We start from the raw sequence: 26415 nt of genomic DNA, 5'->3' as shown, positions 1-26415 counted from the left end.
GAAACTAACTTCTAAAAGAAAACCAAATATGAACTTCATAATGTAGCATTAACATCACCAAAATTCTTTTAAAATATGCACACAGTATACCTTCATCTTCATAAACCACATTAAATAGAAAGCGTTTGGGAATCAGAAACTGGAAAGACACTGGCATAAAAACCTTACCCTTTTATAATAAGCATGAACATAAGATGCTTATTATAATGCTGATATATCAAAGGAACCTTTAGTTTCTACCTTATGAAAATATATGAATTTCCATAATAGAAAAACACAGTGGTTCTGTCACATTAAATCTCAAAGTTCAACACTAATTTAACAGGAAAACAATGGGTCTTTAGGAAAAAAACACACCCAGTAACAAATGCATGCTAGCATGGTCATTTTTCAAATGTGCAAAAGAGGCGATTTTTCAACTTGTAGCTTTGCTTGTGTATTTACAATTAACAACTATAAATACAATTTTCATTTAGCTCTTAACAAGTTGAACTGTCTTTTAAGTCTGATTAAAAGAAGTCTTACCAAATCAGCTAATTATGGTGCTTCTACTACTGGCTAATCATTCATAAGACAGCCGGCCACAAAGAGTGTTGGCACGGACCATTTACCCTCAAATTGCCTTAATCTTTGCATTTGCAGGATGGGTCTACACAAGCACAGCCTGCTACAGATCCAGTCCCACTTTATGACTGAAACACAGAATCTTTCTATTTATTTTTTTTAAGGTGCAATAGGTAAGCTACTTTCAGGAGCAATGAAAACAGTGTAGACAATTATATAGATGTATCGACCCTTTGATTATGATTATTTCATGGAGAGCGCTGAACAGGCAGTTAATGGAAAAGATAGCTGTCATACTTTGCACCTTGCACCACGAGTATGAAAATCTAGAAAAGAAATAATGGGAGCTGTAAGGGAGAATGATTTTTTCTTTAAAGAGTTTAGATTCTATAAAACTAATTAACTGTATATGTTTAGTGGCAGCTATCAAGTCAATTCATGCTTATAGGATCATTTAACCAACAAATCATCAAAAAGAATTTCTACTTAGTCTCAAAAAAATCTCCTTCTAAAGGCAGTACTTTTTGAAACAAATTAGAGACGAAGGCTAAAGGGCTTTCCTGTTCATGTTTTTAACTAGAAAAATAAACCTGAATCAGTGGTGTATGACATCCTTCCCTAGCTGGGAAAAAGGAGGGGAACAAAACAAACCAGATGTAACAAAGTATAAACTTTCATTTTATTAAGAAACAGAGGATTACCTTTAGGACAGAAGATTACCTTTAGGACTTTGTTTTTCTCCAAAATGGAAGAGCTGCCATAGAATAGAACCAGCTAGTCCTATTTTGAAGAAAGGAATTGGGGGAACAAGAAAGGAAATGAGAACAACCATCACTTGTAATTTATGTGAAAAAGAAATGAGAAAGATGAATGCAAAAGCTGGAGCTCCTGATGTTTCATTAGGAATAGCTGAGGATTGAAGAAAAGATGACTATGGCTCACCTGAAGAACCACCAGCAGGCTGAAAAGGTACTAGAGTTTCTCAGTAAAATAAAGTATTGAGGCAAATTTCTAAGCCTTATCTATCATTATAAGTAAAATCTTGGTATTTCACAGCATGTGTTTGATAAAAGCTCAAATATAATGAGTCTCAACAGTTTTCCTATATGATCAGTTTTTCTTTCCTTAAATAAAATTCTTTCATACAGCAACAGAGAAGGAAAAAAAAAATAAATTCAAGCTAAAGTGATTGTCAATCTCAGACAATTGGCAGGGACAATTCAAGGACAGCAAAGCAGCTACTAAGATTTTAAACTTATTTTTTTTAATAGATCCGATTTTTAAATTCACAGTGTTCCTTTATAGTCTGTCAGGTTTGTCTCTAGCAGGAGTTCCTTTAGGGCAAGCACTGCAGACTGTCTGCCTACCCTGAGGGAAACTAAGACACTCAGATGTGGGGTAAAGGAAAGATATTAATAATTTAAGACAGTGGTCTGCCACCCCTAGGACAAAGCAATAGTGTAAGTATGGAAAGATCTAACTCCTGAGCTCACATTTGTCCTCCCTGAACTTGTATTTTCCTCAATAGATTTACCAAGTGCTGCAGAGGACACAGTGTTACCCACGGTATTTGGAGGAGCTCTGACAATGTTCATGGTTAATGATACCTCCTGCCGCTGCCAGGACCTCCAAAGCAAGGAGAGAAGTCAACTCAGAGGCTCCATCAACAAAAGAGGCAGCACAGCAGGGAAGAACCCTATTTGTAAGCTACAAAACACAGACCTCAGAGAGAGAAAAAGCCCTGGGTGAAGTACTTTTTCCATTATTCCTGTAAGGTAAAGAGGTTAACTTACCACTGCCAAATAGAAGATTCACTGAGTGAAAACCACTTCCAATAACCCAAATATCAATTTTGATTACTCTTTGACATTGGCTCTCATTTTCATTTTATAGAAAGGCATATTTGGCAACTCTCTTCAGTGTTAGAGAAAGAATTATTTTGAAACTATTTCCACTTATTCAGTACTCTTTTCCTGCATTGAGCAAACATTGACCTAACAGTCAATCACTAGAACATTAAACTCGGGATTCAATATTCACATGCATTATAAATCAATTGTACTTGAAAGCAGGAAAGAACAGATGTGAACTTTAAAAATTACCTTCATTTTAGGCTACTGCATGCCCAAAGCGAAGCAAAATTTTCTCTAGGTGTGGCATACTACATCCTTTCAAGACTGAGTGGCACTTGGATCTGGGCATTATATATTCCGTTTCTTTGTCACATGCTTGAGAACCCAAGCCTAAGTACTCCCACAGTCTTTCATTTAATCAGACCAAGTTGTACTGGAAATTCTGCTAAAACTTTCACACTCCCTATGCAAAATATCAGAAATTATCACTATCATAACAGCATATTAGTTTTCACTGTAAATAATTCCATCAGACAATCCCGAACAGAATCACCACCTACTGAGTATACTTCATTTACAAAGACCACCCTACATGTTGAAATAATACACTCTTCATAAGCACAGAAACCTGGATTCAACATAGATATTTAAATGAGAATCACTGCAAAAAATCCAATTATTCAAGAGAATTTAATTTGAAGCCTAGCTTATGCATCTTCATACTGCAGATTTCCTACTTGATCCTACTTTGTTTATGGTAGCAAAATAAAGAGCAAAACTAAGTGCTGTATCGTACAATTAAACATCCTTTACATAATTTTTCCCACACAAATACTATGAATGAATGGCAAGACAAGAACTCAGCACCACTACAGCTGAAAACCCATGATCCTGACAATGGCAACTTTGACTTCCTTGAGATAGGATTTACCAATACAATGAGGGGGTATGTGTGGATAGATATCTAGTCCTCCCATTCTACCTGATTACGGCATAAAGGATGAGTGGGACCCACAAAAATGGATTCTCTTCCTCTTAACTGTACAAGACAGAATTAAGTGGTAGCTGACTGAGAACCATACTGAAGGCCACTGGAACAAGAAATAATACAGAAGTAATCAGAAGGAAATTTCAATCCATATATGATGGATTAATTTCCATTGCAATGGTTTAATTTCTTTCATGTCTTTTTACCTTCCAAAGTTAACTTTACCACAATAGGTCTTTGTGAGTTCATTCAGCCAAAATACACAATAAATTTGTTTTGGTGTCTAGGAAAGGTTTACTTGATGGTATGGTAACGGAAAACTTTAGGGAGTACCAACATTTCTAAGTTATGTAACATGATGAAGGTTTTTCAAGTCCATCACAACTGACTGGGAGATAGTCGCAAAACCTAACAGCTAAGAGGGGCAAGCGTTCCTTGAAAAACAAACATTTCTTGATGGGGTGAATCAAACCAAGAATTTAACTTGGTGCTTCAATTGACTGAAGCTCTCCTGAAAAGCTCTGTTTCCATCAGCTATACACAATGCTTTGGGAAATAGTCTTCCTGGACAAAGCCAGGTATATTAATAGATATATACATAAAAATATATAGATATGTAGACATAACCACCATTCTATTTTGGAAATAGTATCAAACATATCAAGCAGGAAAAATACTTCTGCATTTCTGACATCACTACTAATACTTTCTGCAGAAGTGTCCTGAATGCCAGCTGGGGTAGTCAGTGATTCCAGGAAGTCAAACAGATCTGTGCAGTGAACATCGGAAACTACACTGCTGCCATATCATTGCTAACTTCACAGGCATTCTGACCACAATTAGAAAAGTCACCTCTCTCTACTGCAAAAATATTTTTTATGAAGTGTTATAGCAGGCTGAAAATAGAATAAAATTTAGTGAAAGCCAATGTGTTTTAACTTCTAATCTGGCAATTGCAGGAGAAGGACTTTATGACCCCACGCCCGTTATAGATTAAGCAACTCTGTAAAACTTGAAAGATTGTAGTAGAAGCTCAGCCTTGGCCAAACCTTCTGCTTATCATCTTCAGGGTCCAGCTACCTGCTGTTTTCAGAGAAAGGTACCTCATTAGCCACTGTCTTGTAAATAGATGCTATCATTTTTCTGGCTCAGAAAATAAAAATTAATTAACATTTGAAACAAGTCGTTAAAAAACTTGTAGTCACTCACAGCACCTTCAATTATTAAAAAAAAGGACAATTTTAAGGTCACCTTTCTGTTAAGACAAAATATAAATTGGCAATAACAATTCCATCAACAACAAGCTGGAACAAATGCCTACGTCTATGTTGAAACCGGTCACCTGCATAGGAAGGCAGATGCATGCCACACCTGGAGTTACAAGATGTGTTACCAAACTAAGCTATCTCAAGCTGATAAAGAAACAGAACTACCAGAAAGCCAGTGTTATCAGACATTTTAAACAAAAAAAGCATGTCATCTTGAAAGCGCTCTGGATCGCATTCTTGGCCCTTAAAATGTCTAGGGATCTACACTGAGCGGGCTGCAACAGAACAGACTGGTCTAGCCAGTCTTTTTACTTCTCTAATAATCCAGGAAAACTGTAACCATGTCTACTTATGCATTTATCACCAACAAACAATTCTGACAGAACTAAAATATAATCATCCCTCCCGCAGGCTAATGAGAGAATGGCTGGAGCTAAATGGTATCCCATAATAATTTTACGTGTATGAATTGTTCCATTTCATTTAGTTGTATTATAAAAGTGATGCATTGGCCATAACATTTACTGTTTACAATCTGCAGCAAGCTATACCCTTCTCAAGGGAGATTAAGTAATCAAGAAAATGTTATTCACACTATGTATTTGAGAAAAATAGATCACTGTGCCAATTACAGAGTCTTTCCTATACTAAGAAGGATGTATGCTAGCCTAGAAAGGAGATGGGAAAAAGTCAGGAGATTTGTTTGCTTCTCAAGTGAATAGGAAGTCATACAATCATGCATTGAAAAGGTTTTGCTTTAGCCCAGCAAAGCCTGAAGAGAAAAAAACAAGAAGTGCTAGTTTTGAGTAGCTGCTGAAGACACTTCATTACAGCATATCTTAAAGCTCTGAAAAACCATACAGCGACTCACAGGACTACAAACAGAAAGATCCAGAAGTAGTCAGATTGCAATTTTATATCCAGAGTATCCATGAGAGGCAAATTTATTTTTTTTTTAATGATAGCATTTCTTTAAAATACTCTTTGTTAATATTGCTTATACACCATTTTCCACTGAAAGATCATAGTGATCGATACAGGCTGCAATGAATGAAGTGCAACATCTCCAGAAAACAGATGCTACATTATTCATTTCACAGATAAGTAAATGCAAGTATGAAAAATTAAGTGACTTGCTCTAGTCAGAGAGCCAAAAGCACAGCTGTGAATCTAATCCAGATACCCCAGCTTCCAATGATCCATTAACCATTAGACATTAGCCTTTCTTAAACAAAATGTAACCTTTTCCTCACATTTTGCCCTCCTTCTAACAGGTCTGGCAAAGCTAGTACAAGGGCTGTTCACACAGCCGACTTTTAAGAAGCCAAAATCTCAGAAATATAACAAAAATTAATAAAATACAAACTCAACTTTACCACACGGATTACAGAACTCCCAAATCCATCACTGTAGGGCTCAGTTAGCCATCTCTGCCCTCCTAAGAGGAGGCTCAGCAATAGCTCTCAGCTTTAAAGCCGCTGGCCAGGCACGACTTTGGTAGGAGGTACGAGGGTCACACATCATCCCAGAACACCTGCTGCAGACCTGATTCACAGCAGGCACACCCAGGAGCTGCCAGTGCTGCATCCAAACAAGAGGAAGAAATGGATGGGATCATCAGGGAAACGTATACTGGCCCAACAGCTGTTTCTCCACATGTCCTGTCTCACACGCACAGATACCTTTCACCTGCCTTCTTCAAGACTCTCAGCACAGGCATTGAATTGCAACAGTCTAGAGAGCCAAAGCTTGGCAAAATGTTAAAAACACTCATCCACACTCTGGTTACACTAAAGGCTTTCAGTGTGGCGGCAATTTTGTCCTATGCTGTCTCAGCTCAGAACTTACTCCATGAAGACAAGCATTGGTAGAGAACCCTCTGCTTTAAGAAACCCCTAATGGACTCAGGAAGGCTTCAAAAGCTAGCAAAGCCTTTAGGCAGGAAGGGAGGGTAGACACAAAACCACTGATGACAAAATGCTACCAGTCAATGAAGGTTAAAGAAAATTGTTTAGACTTGACAGCAAGCAATCAATTTGACTGTCACCACTTCTAACCTCCAAAATAAATGAGTAGAAACTTGAGAAACAGCACATGCAACTAATCAATTTTACAGCACATTTTTCAGTTGTTTCCACAAATACAAAAATATCCTTAAATATTGGAGTACTTCTCAGACATATATAGCATTTACTCGCTCAGAATCTCAAAGATTAGAGTTCCAGAACATATCAATCACTTAAGTATTAAAAAAACCATAAATCAGCAAATAAAATATTTTAGATACCCATGCTTTAAAGCATTTGCCTGAACACACAACAGGAAACCTTTGTTACTTTTTAAGAATGAGTAACGAGACAGATTAAAAGTATTCAAAAAAAATCCTAGTATTGAAAAATCACGACCTATTTCCTAAATTGCTATGATAGGTCAGGGCATAGATCTCAGACGCAAAACTAAAATCACTCACATTTACATCAAAACATACAACACTTAAATTTCAGAAATAAATTATCAAGATTATTGAGAAAGAACATGGTCAAATTTCACCTTATTGCAATATTGCACCATAAAACAAGGTGAGCAAGGTACAATTTGTGCATTACTGTGGGTGTACTACAGCTTGTCAACGGGATATTAACTCTTCTTATAACACAAAGGTCAAGGCTATTGGAAACCATTCTGCAACAAAGCCCTTGGAAACACCAGTGAAACCAAATAAGAAGATTCAGAATAAGGGCACAGGGTTTCAGTTTTATGTGAGTAAATAGTTCTTCTTTCCAGCACAACACATCAGTTTGGTAGTGTACTCTGAAACATATGTGAATTTTAAAAATTAATGTCTTTAATCCTGCTGAGCCTGGGCATGACTATATTCCTACCAGTGTTCCACAAGCCACAGGCTTACAGAATTAAGCCTGAAGCAGCCCACTTAAAATAATAGAAAACCCCAACAAACCCTTACATCACAGCCCCACACAAAATTTCTAACCACAAAATTTCCAACCATGCCCCAAAATACTGCTTTTAAATTTAATTCACAAACAAACCAGCAACTACCACACATGGAGCAGGCACTCTAAGGTTCCACTTTAGCACTGCAGGTCTCTGTGACACTTCTATGACTGCAGTGCAAACTGAAGAGCCCAAATACATTGAGCTTCACTTCTCCTATTCCCTCCATTCCATCAACTATACAAAGACGGAAGAGCATTTTCTTCACATCCCTCCTCTTTATCATAATATCACAACCTTCAGTTATAAAAAGTTCAACAAAATCCCCTCCACCACCATTTTATAAAGTCATGTATTTTCCATTTTTATTAATAATTTGTTTCTTCCAGAAAAGTCCACTTAAGGCCAATGTCTAAATCTCCCTTCCTGAAAATCATGTTTCTTTAAAAAAAAACTGTTTGTCCCTTGCACTCATTTTGTTCACTCAAGACAACCAGATTTAGAGACAGAGCTTGAAAAACAAATCTTGATTTTATACCATTACAACACTGCGGATTTGCCAAGGAGCTCTAAAGAGTTACAATTTCCGTTCCTTAAAAGAAAAGCTAAACATCCACTTTAAACAAATGCTCATTTTTGTCTTACACCTGTTAAAAAATACTGTGCATACTAAACTTGGATTCTATTAATGTTGCTCTAGCTGCAGTTATAGCAAACACAGATCTATCAAACAAAAACCATCAGAAACCCCAAAACCATACAAAAACCACAACCAAAACACTCAATTCCACAACCAAAAGTCTTCAGAAAACGGCACTTTTATTTTTCCCTTTATTTTGGGAAGCGTCTGGAGTTTTATTGTATAAAAAACCCACTGCCAACCAGTTCTTGTTTTACAGTCAAAGAAAACCCTGCTCAACAATCCCAATTTCTGTTTATTGGCAGGAACGCAAGACTTCCATTAGTTTGCCTTAAGAATGAAAGAGTGGACAAACAGCTTAGCAACTCTAAAATTCTCAACAACACACAAAAACTCGCAGCTCCCAGCTGGATATTCCCAAACACTTGCTAAGAAAATACACAGTTCCGAGCAGTGTCATTTCGAGCTTTTGAACCGAGTAGTCTCTCTGCTTTTTTTCCCTTGTTTTCCTTGCCATATAGCTCTTAGTTATAAAGAAAATACGTAACTGTTAGCGAGACAGCCGCACTTTTCCGGGGAATTTTTCTTTTTTTTTCCCTCCCCGCACGGGGGAAGCGCCGCACGTGGCGTCACAAGGAAGGAACTTCCGAACTACAGCGGCTAACCGCAGGGAAAACCTGTTGCGGCAAGGAAACGAGGATCCCGGAGCGGAGGCGAAACCTCCCACCCCCAGGGCAGCCTTTCCCTGGGGACACGGCACGAAGCCCAAAACTCGCCAGGAGTTGTGCCAAGGCTGCCGAGGGCCGGGAGCCCCGCCGTGCCCCCGCAGCTCCCACCAGCGCTTACCGGGCGGTGTCGAGCAGCGGGTGCTTGGTGCCCACCAGCTTGCGGACCTGCATGGCGATGTTGCTGAGCTCGTCGCTCAGCAGGCACCGCAGGCTCATGAACGACGTCGGGTACCCCACGATCTTCTCGGCCTCCGACACCACCTGGCTCCAGGGCGGGCCGCCCGAGGACAGGCGTCTGATCCCGCCGGCGAAGCGGACCCCGCGCCGCAGCAGGACACCCCACATGCCGCCTCCCAAGGGACGCTCCGCTCTCCCGCTACGAGCCCCGGCGGGGCCCCACACGCCGAGCAGTCGCGGACAAGTCCCGCTGCCGGAGGAACGCCCCGGCTGTGTCCCGGACGGCCCTGCCCGTGCCCCGCGTCTCCCCCAGCGGCGGCGGCGGCGGCCGGAGCGGGCTCATTGTGCCCTGGGGGCGGCCATCTTGGGCGTCGCAAAACACGGCGCGCCGTAAAGCGAGGGCGGCGAGGCGGGGGCTGCAGATGGGCGCGCTGGTGTCCTCTGACCGCGAGCTGTGCCCGCTGTCCCCTGCCCTCAGAATCCGCGGGGATAAAGCGCCGTCGCTTCATTCCCCACTGTACTTGTTGCCTTCCACAGAGCCATGGCGGAGGGTCCCGCTGGAGGGGGAACGCTCCCCGCGCCGGCTCCCGGCTGGTTTGGGATGTCCCACAGAACGGGATGTGCTCTGCCTGTGCCCAGGGTTGCTTCAAGGACCAGCGGGGAAGAGAGGTCAGGGTCCCACCTGAGGTGTTCGGCCTGTAGTCTTCAGCTGCATAGTCATGATTTCTGTGCATTTATTTTTTGCTGTTTGTTTGGTCAGGATTTCGAATAGGTTTCTCAGGGAGGTTGGTGGACTCACCAGCGTGTTCAGGATGCACCTGGATCTGGCACTGGGTGATGTGGTTTAGGGGAGACAGTGCTGGTCCGATGCTCAGACTGACGGCTGATGTGCTGATCTTGACGGTCTTCTCCAACCCCGCTGATCCTTTACATCAATAATTTAAGTGTACGGACATTCTTTTTTACCTCTTCCCAGAGCTGTCTTGGGCATGGCATCATTTACTTATTTACTGCATGCTCTGCCTTGCACTGCAGCTGTGTTGTATGGTGCCATGCCCTGAGCCAGCTGAGGGGGTTATGAACAGGCTCCTTCTGAGCTGAGGAGGTACTTGCAACCAAACAGTGAACTTCAAAGAGACAGCTAATTTTGAGGACCATGCAGTCCTGATTTTCAGGATCATGCAGTGTGACCTGCTGCATATCATGTAGTCTTTCCTTAAGTCTGAGCACAGCCATCACCAATGCCTCTTTGTAGGTACCTGCCCCCAAAACTTTGGTGAATTCAGAGAATATATGTTCTATTTCAGAGAATAGATTTAACAGAGGAGAAGAATTCACTGTCTATCTTCAGAAACTGTGTTTAATTGACTTCCTCACACCCACAGATACCTCTAATACTACACAGATACCCACAGAAGGAATATGATCTGTCTTTACAATCGCTGACATCCGTTCCTTGTATATCTTCAAGGCTTTGTTGCAACGGATCAGGCAAAGTTTTGAGGAGAAAACTCCTTTTGACTACAGTCATGTTGAAAATGAGGGTGTTACATTTCCTATCTTTGGAAATACAAGATACAGGCCCCTTAATTTTGTTTGCATTATTCCACATGATATAAAGAGAGTTACACTGAAGGATAGTGTAAAAGAAGATGCAAATAGAAAATAATCCCATCAGAGAGAAAGATGTCCAGGAAAGCACAACATAGCTCTTGCAGCTGCAAGGGAGAAGCTGCTAAAAAGGAACACCCTTACCTGTTTTTCAATAATATGATGTTTGTTGTTTTGACACCTGAGACAACTCCAGCACTCTAAAAGGTACTGTCCTAAAGAAGGGCTTTGACTGTGGAGTCAGCAACACCTGGACATGCCTGTGGTGTCTCATAAGTGGCTTCTCCCAATAGAGAGGGGGAAAACTAGAATAGAGGAAACTGTGAGAACTGGAAAGGTAACTTAAGAGTTAAGTTTCTGGTGTCAAATCCTTGCTTTCTGTGCTGACTGTCTCTGAGAGAATAAAGCTTTGCTTTGAAGGAGCTGCCACTGAGGCAGTTTAGTTAGCTGGTGTCACAGAACAAACTGTTGCTAAATAGGGAATTTCAGCTCATAAACACAGTTTAGAAATGACAGAATGCAGTGGCATGTTTCTGTGCAGAAAGCCTAAGTTAATGAAAATTGCCGGAGGGATGCACTTAAGAGGAGCTACCAAGGCACCTCATCCTGTAATGGTGACAAGTTCCTTGATTCATTTCCTGAGCCATATCCATTTTTGCACTTAATGTGGTTAGTGTTCTGTGAAAAACTTAACATGATTATGCAATTAAAGTCTGCTTAAAATAATACGTATAAACTGGGGAGAATTAGGGTTCCATGGGCAGTAAACCTACCATCTCCTAATGCGTGAGACTTTAATTTTTTAAAATTGCTGTTCTTTATGTTATTCTAAAAAACTGAATGCCTCTGTACTCTTTGTGTAGAATTCTTCTAAGTCCAAATGGTTTTGAATGAGAGCAAAACCCTTGATATCCACAACTCTGCACACTATCACTAGGGCTTTCTCAGGATTCACCAGCACTAAGTTGATGTTCTTTAAAAGCAGCAATTGCTAGAGAAATAAAGCAAATATTTTGCCATTTGCCAGCTTTTTTTTAATTGTTATTTCTTGGCCACAGAGACGCTTGGAGAAGATTGTACTGTAATACCTAAGGACTTTCTGTCTCTCATTCTCAGCCCAATGCCTTCATCCCTTTCCCTTCTCTTAGCAACCATGGAGTCATGCTTCAGTAGTTCATTTTTTACTCCTGGTCCAAGTTCACAGTTTCTTTCTCCAAATATCCTCACTTCTTTGCTTCAGTCCCACACATCATCCCTACGGGTTACTGTTCTTTCAATCTTGTCACAGCCTTCTCGTTTCACCCTCAATAACCCTCTTGTCTGCATAACCTGTATCCTAATCTTCTTATCATACATCTTTATGAGTGGGACTCTCCAAATCCTTGGCAAATTCTATGCCGAATTTCAGGTTTAGAGCATGGAGAGTTTCTCAGTCATGCAACCCAATGATGTTTTTCAACACAAGGAGAACGTTTTCTTTTTCTGCTAACCTCATTTTTCAAACTGAGCGAAGTATTTTAAAAATCAGCTTCAGGCTGGCACACCAATCACAGAAAAAATCATTACAAATTGGCTGATATTTGACAGTTACAGGCATCAAAAGCCAGGGTCCTATAATAGGCAATGATGGACTAACTTACCCATAGGCATTGCTGTTTGTACTGCCTGTCTCTGAAACAGAGCTTCTCAGTTTTCATCTCAAAAAAACCCATCAGAAGCAAAAGTATGATGTACTTACCACATCATAAGTTGTGGACAAAACCACATGCTTTTTTTTTTTTTTTTCTGTTTTTCTTTTTTTCCTTTTTTTTTTTCCTTTGCTCATTTCCCTGCAGGATTGGAGAGAAAAACCCGCACTATTTCAAAAGCTTAGATGTGTCTATTTCTTTAGAGTCTTAAGCAGAGAAGAAAACTGAAACTCTTTTTTTTTTTTTTCTGTATCGAATGACTTTTAAAAGCCTCCCCAGGAGGAGAAGAAAGCCACTGGATAGGGCCAATATCAAAGCTGAAGAATAAAGATGACAGATCAAGAGACACTTCTGTTTACATCAGCATGCTCTGGACCAATGTACCAGAGAATACATCAAAGCTACTACTAATGCCAGCTCTGGATCTCTTTTCTAGCACATGAAACAAGGAAATATTTTCCCGACTGCCATCTAAAGTAAAACAATTGCAAAGCACTCTCATTTGATTGGGAGCATTTGAACTTTCAATTTTTCATAGTTACCCTGGCCTTATCCAAAACAAACAATATCTTTAGGAGAAAGAGACCAGCAATGCCAATACATTGTAGTAACTATAACCTGTCTACAAGACCAAATCTTATAGATGTTGCTTAATTTTTTAATATGTTAAATCCCAGGTGCACTCTAAGACAATTTACAGAAATAAAAGTAAAGAAAAATTATCTCTTCCTTCCAAAGCACCCATATAGTTGTTCCTACATACACCTATTCTCCCCTTTCCCTCCTCCCAATAATTGATTTATTCCATGGCATCCTGGGAAAGCAGAGAGTTATGATCATTTCCATTTTGGAAGTCGGGAGGTTGAACGGAGAGGTTGTGTGATTTGTCCAAGGCTTTGCAAAAGCCTAAGGCAAACTGAGAAAAGAATCCACTTCTCTTGACCTTCTTGTCTGTGTCTTGTCTGCAAGGCTGCCTGTCTTCCTAGCAGCTGACAGAACTACTGACAAGGGCGAAGGCCATATTGATCCTATAGTTAGACACTGAAAAAACACCATTATTTAGCATCAGTTGGTTTCAGTAGGTGTCATGTCCCTTGGACAGAATTTGACACTTAGAAGTATTAATTTTTAAGCCGAATTATACCTACTGTGATACCAATATCAGAACTTGATATGTTGCTGGTAAATAAACGATAACAAATGCAAAAGATTTTTTCAAAACAAATAAATATATCTGTGATACATATGGTTCCTTTGACAGAGAAGGTGTATGTAACTCTTCACTCTGCACACCAGTCTCAGGGATACAGTAGCTCATCATCAGGGATAGAGTGGCTCATCGGTACATGGCACAGATGGAAAGCCAAAGATCCCGCTGTGTCTCAGCAGCGCTGCGCAGGCAGTGGGACAAACCCCTTCTGTGGCACATGCCCTCAGAACGCAGCTGCCTCCTCACTGGCTCATCAGTCAGCACTGCAAAAGAAAGCAAAATCAATTGAAACCCCTCCATTTCAGCAAGCTTAGTATGAACAGGAGTAGACGAGTGTGCAGCTGATAACGCGCCCCCCTTTGTAGAGTCACTGTTCACCTCCCCACCCAATTTCCATTGTAAGAGCCTCTCAGGCCATCTCCTGATGGGCACTGCTCCCACTCAGGGGAATTTAGACAGAGACTCAGAACAGCAACGTTTTGGGGCTGAGTAATCTACAATAGAAGGAGGAGGAAGATAAGCACATTGTTAGTTTCTGCTCATATGCAATGAAAGCAGACAAAACATCCATCATCCTGTACAATATTAGTCTTTAAATATTCAGCTTTATCAGTTCCCCCATTCCTAATCCATCATTAACCACTCCATGAAGTCTCAGCTGATTAGCCCCACCTCTGCAGCTCAGCAAACCATTAACTATTTATTATTTGTATTTAATTGAACATCAGTAGCAGTAGAAAACTCTAACCAGACACATTTCAAAACCAGAACAAAGGAGATGGTCCCCTGTCTAAGGAATTCATGGTTTGGACAAGAGTGAAATGCAGCAAAGAGGAACTGACAGCCATGCTGAACAAAGACTTACCTATGTACCCTCTATTAAATTCCCCACCCCACAAATTTCTAGATTTTCTATGGATTCCTTTTTCAATGAGATCCATCTCAGTATCCCTTAAAATCAGAGATGATGATGGGATTTAGGAGGGTCCTGCAGGGAAAAAAATGGGATTTTTTTATGTTAGATGAAAATGGTTTGAAAAACTACCTAAATCATGAAATAGTTATCAGGTAGTGATAGAAACCAGGGATTATAGTCATAGTATGGCCAGGAAACTGGCAAACATATACAACATGCACATTTTATGTGGATTTAAATAAGTGGAAACATTTCTCAATTAAAATGTTTACTTCTCAGGGATTAAATATATGTAATTTATGAAGTGCTGTTTATATTTTGCTATTCATATGCTCAATCAAAACATAGATACAATTCTAGATGTTTTTTTCTGTGGTTAGTCCTGGGTTTGGACACCTTTCTCTGTCTTTCTCTTTTTATTACTTAGACTGGAAGCTAATGCTGGCTGCACATTTCCTTTGAAGTAAACTTTGTAGAAGTCACTGGTGTCTTTGTTACCTCCACCTGGGTTTCTGTACCTTTCTATTTATGAGTCCCCTTTGAAACATGCCTGAAGAAGGATCCAGTTCGCAAGAAAGCCACTACCCAGTCCCTGCGCAGAGCTGCACAGCACGAGCACTCTGCACCAGAGACTCAGCACTGGCTTGCTGTTTACTGATCAACTTTAAAGCCCTGAGCACTGGGGGAAACAGTTTTCTAAGGGACTTCTCTACCTCTGTGCCCACTCACTGCCTTGCTACCAGGTGGAGTATAATGCCAGTCTGAGAACCAAGCTCAGTATATGAAAGTGAACATGGCAGATACAGGAAAAGGGTTTTTTTTTTTCAATTTGAGTTGGAAAACTCAAGTTAAAACCATTTGAATACATCTTTGTAATTCTGTGTCTGAACAAAATAATGTATTTTTAGTAGCACAGACTAAATGGCTTTGAGGAAATTAAAATGTATCCATCTATAATATCTGTACTGTCTGTACACTTTACCCCAGTCTGTTAAAAATAGGTATTTTCCAGTACTATTCCCTCTGCTTTTGAATTTATCCTGATGTCAATCTGTTGGAGACAAAGAGTGATGACTCTGAGGGTACAAAAGGTGATGCAGTTATATTTACCTAGCTCTTACATCTGTTCTCCTTTTAATCCCTGTAATTAAAATGCCTGCCTGCCTCTTCAGTACACACTCTAAAACAGTTTATATTTGGACATCACAGCAATCATAGTTACTGCTGCAGAAGGACAAGAGGAAGACCAATTGACTTAGGCCAGCACAGTTAAGATAGATAGTATCTATTCCTATAGAAGGGAAAACATAAGCTACTAATGCAAAATAGAATATGAGAGCATTGAGTCAGATGAAAGGAACATTTAAAGTAGTATAGCCTGTCTCCCTTAAGAGCCAGAATGAAATGATTAAGGCAATAGAATGAAAAATGACGCAAATATGGATAAGTAAGTTCTGTGGTATGTCCACCCAGATCCCACCTGATTGCACTTTGGAGACTTCTTGAGCCAGATGCTCTGTCAAGTCTATCATGTTTAATAAATGAAAATGGAGCGATTTCTCAGATCTTCCAAGTCTGGCTTTTCCAAGCTCTTCTTTGAAGCTGTTCGGACCTTTTTCCCTCCAAACATCCTGTGGACACTGTGTTCCCCAGTTCTTTTATGTGTTATGTAGAAGAACCCCACTTAATTTAATTTATTTTAAGCTTCCTATCTGCATTCAGAACCAATGAAGCATGCCCAAACTAGTTTAAAATAATCCTGAACAACATCTCCATCCATTTCTGTTTTATTAGTTCCCCTCATCTTCCTTCTTTCCTTCCTAATGGCCTCTTTCTTTTATCCTAATTTCTAGGGGGTGCTACAAGCTATAAAGGCATCTAATTTATAAATGCATGTCTATCACATACCAAAATTCAAATGACTGAAAGCACAGCAGTCCTTCAGAGACAGAGTCTTCCACAATGATGTCACTTACTTGTAAGTTTAGTCTTAAACTTTGGCACCTCAGTTGCTTTATGAGCTCTTGAGTGACAGTGACCTGATTTTCAGAGGTGCTTAGCACCCACCAGCTCTTCAGGGGAGCTGCAGGCACTCCACAAGCACAAGAGAACACTTTTATGCAAAGCATCTGCCTAACTCTGGGCATTCGAGTATTAAATTGTTACGCTGGATTCAGCTTCACAGTGTAGCGACACAGGAAATCATCAGCTCTGGAGTGAAATTAAGAGCCTTAGGACTGGCAGTGCAACCCTTATTTATTGTGATTTAAGGTAAGTAGTACTCTTTAATTAAATATTACTAAATGTGAATCTTCCCATTGTTTTTCAGGATCAGTGGCAAACACTACAGAGAAGAATAATACTACAGGTTTCATGTACTATAAATATACAGATTTGCTGTATCAGGAGTCCTGCTGGAACATCTGATTTTCAGCTTTGTATCTGTTTCCACAGTAAAACACCAAAATTTCAACTTACATTTTCACCTGCACAGTCATCTAATAGATACACTTTCCATCTACCCTATAATTTTTTCTCTTTCTCTGTTCCTCTCTTGGAACTTGTTCAGACCAATTCCCTAGCCAAAAGTGGGTGGGTTTTTTCCTTTCAGTGTACTCCTCTTTGCATTTCTTTTTGCTTTCTCACCACCTTTCTATGTGTCAGCCTTGTTCCACTTCTTCTCCCCGGTGGCATTCAGAACTCCTGCTACTTTTGTACACTCTCACCATTTTAAGCTGCTTTCCCACATGCTGCTTTTCACGGAACACCTTCCATCCACTGATTTCCAAAGCACAGATGCTTGTTCGCTTTCCGTGATGGCAACAACAGCTCTGAAAGAAACATATCGTTTCCCCTCCTGCAATTCATGCACAAATGCCTGGCATGTGCTTGGAGAAAGCCTTTCAACTTTGAATTTCCTTGCTTTTGTGGAATCTGTGAAAAAGTCTGATAAATTACAGCTTTGGCAGTTATTTCAAATAACTTTATTTGTAGCCAGCTGAGGTAAAATCTGTCAATGGTGCCATCCCTGTGTTCTTTCAAAGGTTGTTGGTGTTTCATGAGAGCTCAAAGTCAAGCTGGTTCAAAGGGAGGCTCACATTTCATTTTTTTCCAAGAAGGTTAGCTTACATGTTCTAATGGTGACAGGACTGTCTTACAAGACATAAGAGCTGAGTTCTAGTTGAGGCCATGAGTCTCTTCTAGTACATATGTTTTGTCACTTTATCTCTTGCCTGATGATTTCTCATCTGTGAAATAGCTGTAATACTAACTGATAGTTGTAATATTAGTTAACAACAGACAAGAAGACCCCAATGAATCATACGGGTGGCAAGGTTTTGGAGTTGGCCATATACCTGGTTTTGGTGTTGACAGTTTGGGCAAAGCCAGTGAACCTCAGTCTACAGCTCCTCTCATCTGAGCTCAAGACACCAGCTGTGACATACAGTGTGCAGCAGGAAACTTCTCACATTGTCCTGCAGGCTGAGAGGAAGAAATAATACAGAGCCTTGGCTTTGCAAGCCACTGCTGCCTGATTTTGCAGGAATGGTGGTGCACCTGGGGACCTCTAGTGATAATCAGAATAAACACCAGTATGGCAGTGTTTGCCCTGTGTTTGAGCAGGATTTCAGTGCATGCTAAGGAACATAAGCATGGTGTTCCTGAGCCTCAACTCCCAGAAGTTGTCCAAAGCTGAAGTCTCGTGGCAAGTATTTGCTGAGCCATCTGGGTAGGATGGAACTTACCTGTGACTGTCTCTCATCTACACCCTCTGGTGACCTGAAAACGAGTAGTGAGAGCATGTCAATTCCACTTAACCCAGTAGCACAGTGATAAGAAATCAATAGCCACACCTGACTTCAAGAATCTTGGATGGAGAAGGATACAAACGCTGATCATGTTTGAAGGTGAAAGATCCTGTATGTGTAGAGAAGGATTCCAAGAACTGTCTTTGAGAAAAATCTACTTACGGTAAGAGACATAGATTATTATCATTAATGTTACATGCATGATTTAATTAGGAAAAGCCACACAGTTCATGAAAACAAAATATTTCCAGCTAATAGTATTACTAATTACCTAAAAGATCATAAATCAAATTTAATAAGAATGCAGGAGAAAAGGCTGAAAAGAATCCCATGAATTTCAGCAAAGAAATGTGAAATGAACGCAGATCAGAACAATATTTGTAGTAACAAAGCTGGGGAAGCAGCTAAAAAGCAGCTTTGCAGAGAAGGCCCTGGGGACCCTGGTATTCAACATCTGAACATGAGCCAGCAGTGCAGCCTTGCAGCAAAGATGACAGGGGTGCATTAGGAAGACCACTGCTGGCAGGTTGATGGATGTGATCCTTCCTCTCTGCTCAGCTCTGGTGAGACACACCTGGACTGCTGGGTCAAGATCTGAGCTCCACAGTATAAGAGAGACATGGACACACTGGAACAAGGACAGAGAAAGGCCATGGAGATGATAAAGGGACTGAAGCATCTGATGTTTGAGAGACTGAGAGATTTGGGATTGTTTAGCAAGGAGAACGCCCAGGGAAGATATGATCAATGTATATAAATATCTGAATGAGGGGAGGGAAGCAGAAAAACAGAACCAGGCTTTTTTCAGTGACAGGACGAGAGGCACACGGGCCTTGGGTAGAAGTACACTGATTCCATATAAACATAAGAAAAAACTTTTTTTTTTTTTTTTTTACTATGAATGTGATGCTCTGGAGCCTTCATACTTATTCAAGACATGACGGGACACAGAAACCAACCTGCTCTGCTTTGAGCAGGGTGGTTGGACTGTACAATCTCCAGAGGTGGTTGGACTGTACAATCTCCAGAGGTCACTTCCAATCCCAGCTATTCTTTGATTTGCTAAATATGTGCCCTATTCTAATCCTGAATAGATCTCTCTTGTGCATGCCCAAGATACGTTTGGATTTCTTGTCAGAGTTTTCACCACATCAATGTGAAGGCATTGCAATTATATATTAGAATGTGTAAAATTAATGTAAACATAACTGAGAAGATCAAGAGATTGAATCACATGTCATGTAGGATTCCGGGGAGATTCTGGCAGGAAAACAAGCATTGCAGTAGAAGAGCAATTGTCAAATAACGACATGCCAAAGCTCAACTTTTACCAACTCCAAATTATTTAGTATATATCAGTGTAGATACCTTGACATGTTTCTTTGGGTCCAGGAAAGAAATGAATAACCTGTTGTATCTTGTATATGCAATGCAGGGGGTAATTTGGACAAAATGATGTAATGTTTTTGAAAGCATGACAAGAAAATTAAGGATGAAGAAACACCAGAATGACTTTATGAATGAAAAGAACCTGCAATTGCTTTCCATCCCTTGACAGATGTTACTTAAACTGACATACTATATCATGCAACAAAGCTTACAGGGGAAATACAGGATTATGAGAAAATGTATAAACCACTGTCACTATTGTAAAAAATTCTTTTATTCTACACAGAAAGACAAAAAGAGGAGGGATACTTCTTAGGAAGAACTTGACGTACTGTACCAGTATTCTCAAGAATCAGCAAAATTAATATATTAAAAAAAAAAGACTGAAGTCTAAAGGAGAACTTTCTGCTGTATTCCAATCCCACAGAATCTCTGCCCCTTTTCTTCTGTCATTATAGTATCTGGGAGACTTGCCTATTTATTAAACTAAACTCAAGAAGACTCTCTCCTGCCTTTTTCTGTATGGAGAAGTGAAATAATCAGAAGGGGAGGAAAAAGTCATTGTCAAGAGGTGGTAGGTGAAGAAATGAAGATTCCTTGGCTGTAAACATTCTCAGTTCACCTCAGAGGGAGGTTTACAGCTTAGGACTGTTGCAGAGAGCACAAGTCTTCATCCCTCATGGGTTTTGTTTCTGACTTAGACAGTTGCCTGCTTTTGATGTGTGTAAGAAGCAGGGGCACAGCACACACAGAGTTAGGAGGTTGCTGACCTCAGACCTTCTCCAAAGCAGCCTTTGGAGAACAGCATTTTGGGTGTCGGCCCCAATGAAAGAAGAAAGTAGGGCTTAGTATATGCCCTGACCAACCTTTGTTACAGCAAGTAGAGCATCATTTTGGACCAAGTGAAACTTCAAAAGATTCACAAAATCTCTTTTTAAAAGATTAATTTCAGTCTGAGGTATAGACCTTAACTGTAATAAGACTGCAAACCCATATTTTGTCACAGCCAAGTTCAAGTCTGGTGTAATGTGTCTTAAGTTTTTTGCTCATCCATAGGTCCTTTATTTTTCTCTCTCTGATTTTTGGCATTTCATTCAATAAGAAAGCATCACAGAAGAGCCACTGAACAACCAGAGTGGATAGGTAGAATGTAGCAATAGACAGATGATAAAGATTTTTCCCCAAAATCAATATTGGTGTCCGGGATTTATTTTTACTAATTTTTTTTTTAATGCATTGCTACCTTTTAAAAATGTTTAATATTGATTTTTTTATTTTTTTTTTAATAGCATGGGCGTTCTCTCATGCTAAAGACTTTTTCTTGCTTACTTTTCTTGTAAGGAACATGAGAAAATAAACAAGAAACAAAAAGGCATTTTAACAGGAGACTTGGAAGTATTTAACAAAGAATCATAGAAACGAGTTATCTTTCTGTTTATCAAATTTTGTGAGGATTCAGGCCAAAAGAACAATTGTTATTAAAAATTTAATAAAATAAATAAAGTTTATCCCTTTTTGCCAGAAGTTTCAAAAAACATTAACAGTGTTAAGGCACTGTCTTGCCATTAATTCATATACATTTGACAGTGATACCCTAAAGCTGCACAAAAAAACCCAAAGAAATATTCATCAATATTAAAATATCTCCAAACATTTCCAGATCTTTGTATTTGGAAAGCCGCCACTACTCCCATTTCAACCGCCATACTGAGTCTGCTTTGCAAAAGCTACCTCTTGACATTTTGCAGAACAGCCTCTAATCGTCTAAGGAAACTCTGGATTGAGATTAGTATCCACAGCAGAAAGGAATCTACAGAGACTACTGTGTGCGAGTAACGCTGTGGGCATTTGTCCAAGCTCAGGAACGAGTGGAATGTACCCCTTCTCCAAGGTATGGGTGAAAAAACATCACTGAAGTGGAAGTGGGGTTTGGGTGGAACTGAAGCGAGAGAGAAGCTCACATATATGTTTTCCATGTGTATGAAAATGGCTGTCTACTTATTAAAAAAAAAAATTGGGAGCCAGTGTTTTAATTATTCACTGCATTTGTTTGTTTCTGATGGCATAAATAATCCATCATCTTAGTGTGCCACACAAAAAGTCAGAGGAACATTTCCATTTCAAGTTAAATGAAAAAAAAAAAAATCAACGTAATGGAACTTTTCTGTGAACTCACATAATGAATTTCATTGTTTAATTAAACACTTCAGCAAACCAAATACCTGAATTTAAATTGCTGTTTATTATGGCTTCCCCTCGGATACAGGTGAAAGACTGCATAGACATATGTTTTCCACGGTGACTGGCATTACCAAGCAACCTGATGGAGAGCTGACAACACCTTGGCAAGCAGGGAATAATACGGTAAATTATCAGCAATATTAAGAGAACCCAGTTATGAGCCTCACCTTTACTGTGGCCTGCGACGTCTGGGGCTGCTACTTGGGAAAAAAAAAAATAAAGAAAAAGAGAAAACAACCTCCCTTTTTACCTTCAGCTTCCCCCCTTTCCCCCCGTGTGTGTGGGTGGACGTGTGGGTTTATACGTGCATAATCGCACGCAGACTGGTGCTTAAACACGTTTCGGCGTCCGAGGCTCCATGATGTGTTTCCCACCGTGCTGGGAAGGAGCGGGACAGGAGGGGGAGCTCTCGCCGCGGCCGCCGGGCGGGGACGCCGCTCCTCGGGCCGGGGGCGGCGGGGCCNCGGCCCCTTCGCCCGCCCGCCGGGCAGCACCGCGGCTCCGGGGATGACCCCGCATGTCCCGATTTTGCCTCTGAAAACCGGCACATTGTTTCCAGAGTGCCCCCAGAGCACCGTTCGCTTGTTGCTGTTGCCTTCTAAAACCTTTCGCTTTGAAGCCGTCGTGCTGCTTACATATTTAGCAGCTGGAAAAATCAGGCCTACTTGTTTATCTCCCCAGCAGGGAAAAAAAAACCGAGAAGAAATAGCTCATTAATAATATTAAAGAGACCGATGCATTAATACAGGCCAAAATGAAGAACTTGGAGCAAAGTGGTTTCTTTGTTACCTGAAAAGCAGCTCTGATATGTGGATAGGTCCCCTTTTAAAACATTTAAACACCAATAAATAGGACTATGAACAATAGAATATAAATTAAACCTGGGGTGATTTATTTTGGGCAGCTCATTTGCACATGTAATTTTATGACTGATACTTTTTTTTCAGAAGTCTAAATTACTGTGCTTGCAAAAACCCAAGTGCAAATTCAGAGCTGGAAACAAATCTGTCATAGAACAAAAATACAGAGCTGGGTAAAACATGGAGCTTTGGGTGTAGAGCATGTGCTTGGGCAATGGAAGGAAAAGCTCCGATTCTTGCCACGACTTAAAGACCACCAAAAGGTGGAACCTCATAGTTTCTTCCCAGTTTTAAAAGTGACCAAAAAACCAACCAGCTTCAAACCATCATGACAGTGAGAGACTTTCTCTACTGCACTGTAGTTAGAATACACGACCTAATAGATTGATTTAAAATCACCTTGGAAATTTCACAAATAATTTGGTCTCATTAAACTCAGGAGTAAAATCTTCACTGATTCCCACAGGATCGGGGTTTCATCTTTGTCTGCTTACTGATACCACTTACCCTGGTATCTCTGTCTCGTAGAATAAATCTGAGCAGTTCTATTGATCCAATCAGTCACCTTTATTCACCTGTTCAAGATGTTTGCAGAATCCATATTGACAACTACAGAACCAGGATTCTTTGCCAAAAATACAGGTTTTTATAAAAAAAAAAAAAATGTGTTGCTGCCACAGTTTGGGAAATGTGTTTAATGTTAGGGTGCCTGTAATGTAAATAGCAGATTTATTTTCTCATAACTTTTTGGAGATGTTCAGATCAATGCCATTGTATGGATGACAAATGCATGGCTTCCATAGATTTTTATATTCTGCCTCCCCTTATGAATTCAGGAGTTACCACTAAGACCTGAAAGCATTCCTTTTTGTTAGTCACTCCCTCCCCCTTAGTAACAAGTGGAATAACTAGATGGTTTCCAAAACTTATTTTGGTACCTCCAATGTGTGTCAGGTAACGTCTGAGCACTCTAAATGCATGAACTTCTGTGTTGACAGTTGATGGTCCTCCATGTGCTGTCACTAGAACAACTTCCCAAGAATATGCAGTGTAATAATATGCAATATATAAAGGTAATAACAGCTCTAGAAAAGCAGGAATCGTGACAGTTGCAGAAATAACCTGCTGTCAGATGGAGATATTATTATTAGGACACAGAGAGGTAGAACTTTTGTATCCGTCCCAGTCCTACATTAAATATTGAGAAAAACCAGATATGTTCTAAGAGTGAGGCTTTCATCTGGTGGTTGACAAGATACTGGGGGACTGGAGGTTCTTTTTAAAGAGCTTACCAGAGCTAGCAGAGAAAACGAGCCTACTGTCAGGAGAAATAAGTTCACATCTCCATTCAAAAGCATTCAGAAAAATACTGTGAAAAACCCCAGATGAATGTCGTTACTTTTGGTGATCAAGAAGTGAGAATCAGCATTCAGAACTGGTAGCAAGAGGGGTGGGAAGTGCTTCAATTTGCAGCCAAACCTTCAGATGCTAGTCAGGAAAACTGGAATGACAGACTTGATCCTGAAAAAAATTCATTCTGGTCTACTCACTGTAACCTGCTGTAGTCAATTCACATCACCTAGGCTTGCAAATATCTTCCCCATAGTATCTTTCAACATTAAAGGAAGTTCTGTTTATGCTGGGAGTTTGAGATTAATCTTTTTGTCAGATTGTCAACTCAAACCTGTTAAATTTATGCAGTGCTTAATGAAAAAGTGCCAGTGTTTTATTACAATGCACATAGTAAGTGTTGAGAAGTAGTCCTCAGATGTTCCATTGAACAAGAACCATTTGAGGCAATACTCTGTTTAGCAGAAGTTTTATGGTTTTCCTTAAAACTCTTCCATCTGCTCTACAGAGAAACTAGCGATATGTGTAATACAAGAACCAGTTTTGTCTTTTTCATTAGAATGACTTAATGTATCAGCAAAGTGGTGGCTGTTCAAAGCAAAATAGTCATCTGAGGTTAGATGGCTTTTTCCAGCCAAAGGTTTCAAGGAGCCATGTGAGGTCGTGTTTAAAAGCAACTTCCCCTTGTGCTGTTTTATTCTTATTGTGTGAAAGAATACACTGTGATTCTGGGAATATCTCCTGTACTTAATGAGAGCTCAGCTGTACTGATTTGTTTGTAATAGAATACGGTAAGCAAAACATAGAGGTGAGGTTGCTGGCGGTGGGGCACAGGAGGAGAGAAACCTCCCTACTAAGCACCATCCTTTGAAGGTTACCTGTAGTCAGAAGTTAGTTTCCACAAGTTTGAGAAATCACTGTATTTTAAAATACTACAAGCAAGAAAAAAATAAACCTTGGATGCTTCTCATGCTTGCTGCTTGGTGGGTTTAAGCCCAGACCTTGTGTTGCTGGGGTGCACTGAATGTACCAAGCCCACAGCACAAGCCCTGCTGTGGCTAAACTCCTGCAACTCTTTGCTGTCAGCAGAGCTTTTTCGAGGGTCTCTGAGAGATCCTCCTGCTCTGCAAAAAACAAACGATCGGGGCTGGGTTTTTTCCAACATCTGCCTGATTCTTTCAGGCAGCGAGGGGAGTGGCAGCACCTTTCCCTCGCGGCGGCCGTGACCTTACCACTGCAGATGTGCTCTAGGATTTTACAGGGTCAAACTGGTTGCTATCTCATCTTTTGATGCTCGATGCTCTAACAGCTGAGACTGGGCTAAATACCCGTTTCTTCTTATTCTCAGAGTCACGGGGGAAAATGTGCCCCGTGTCCCTAATCGCTTTGACAGGCAGGCGGGCGAGGCTCATTTTAGTAACGGAACGAACAAAGTTGTGCTCAACTTTTCATGCTAAAAAGTGCCAGTGATTTAAAGCTTCGGAAACAGAGAATGTAAATTAGACATTGTTGCACGCAAACCGAACTCGTCTTTGACAGGCTAAACAGAGATTTTTATGGGGAGCCTACTCATGCCCACACGGAAGGCAGTTTATCTTTCGACTGTGGGTTTGGGTGTTTTACAAAGCAAATGGATCATTTTAAGGTGTACCGCAGCCGTAATGAGGAACCCCGTACGATTACAATTTTGACTATGGGAAAAATGGACACCCCCGTGCCGTAATGTGTTGTATCGGGTAATCAGGGACTGCCAGGGAAAGCGGGAAAGCAGATCCTAGGAATAATCAATGTATCGCCTACAGTGTGTGCTGTAATCCGGCACCTCCTCGCTGAAGCGCGTCCCACCAAACCATTCATCCGCACCTCCCCGCCGCAGATAAAGGGAAAAACAGGAGTGATCAGGGGAAGAGCCTCGGCTGAAAGCGGCGGGGACGGGACGGGACCGGACGGGACGGGAGCGGTCGGGACGAGTCGGGTCGGCTGCGCAGAGGGGCACAGGCCGGGCGGACCCCTCGGGTGCTGGTGGAGGGCACCGGGCCCCCCTCCCCATGCCGGGCTGGGGATGGGGGCGGGCGAGCACCGCCCCCTCCTCTCCGCTGCGCTCCGCTCCGCCCGGTGCTCGGCGCCTCCCCCCTCCCCGGCTCCCATGGCGGGCAGCAGCGGCCGAT

The 26415-nt window shown here is 40.8% G+C and overlaps 1 protein-coding gene across 2 annotated transcripts in view; it reads right to left on the bottom strand.

The window, feature by feature from the left end:
* The window catches only part of PDSS2 (decaprenyl diphosphate synthase subunit 2), a 113890-nt gene extending 103870 nt beyond the window's left edge, over positions 1-10020 (bottom strand). The window contains exon 1 of one of the 2 annotated variants that reach the window (XM_033512851.1): positions 9115-10020. In XM_033512851.1, coding sequence (XP_033368742.1) covers positions 9115-9341 — 227 coding nt within the window. In that variant the 5' untranslated portion in view covers positions 9342-10020. The remainder of the gene's footprint in view (positions 1-9114) is intronic. The other variant, XM_015620925.3, reaches the window with a different exon arrangement.
* Between the last annotated feature and the right edge of the window lie 16395 nt (positions 10021-26415).

The sequence above is a fragment of the Parus major genome, chromosome 3, assembly GCF_001522545.3.
Source record: "Parus major isolate Abel chromosome 3, Parus_major1.1, whole genome shotgun sequence".
Taxonomy (NCBI): Eukaryota; Metazoa; Chordata; class Aves; order Passeriformes; family Paridae; genus Parus; species Parus major.
The sequence above is the reverse complement of the archived record's forward strand: the minus strand, read 5'-3'. Positions and strand labels throughout refer to the sequence as shown.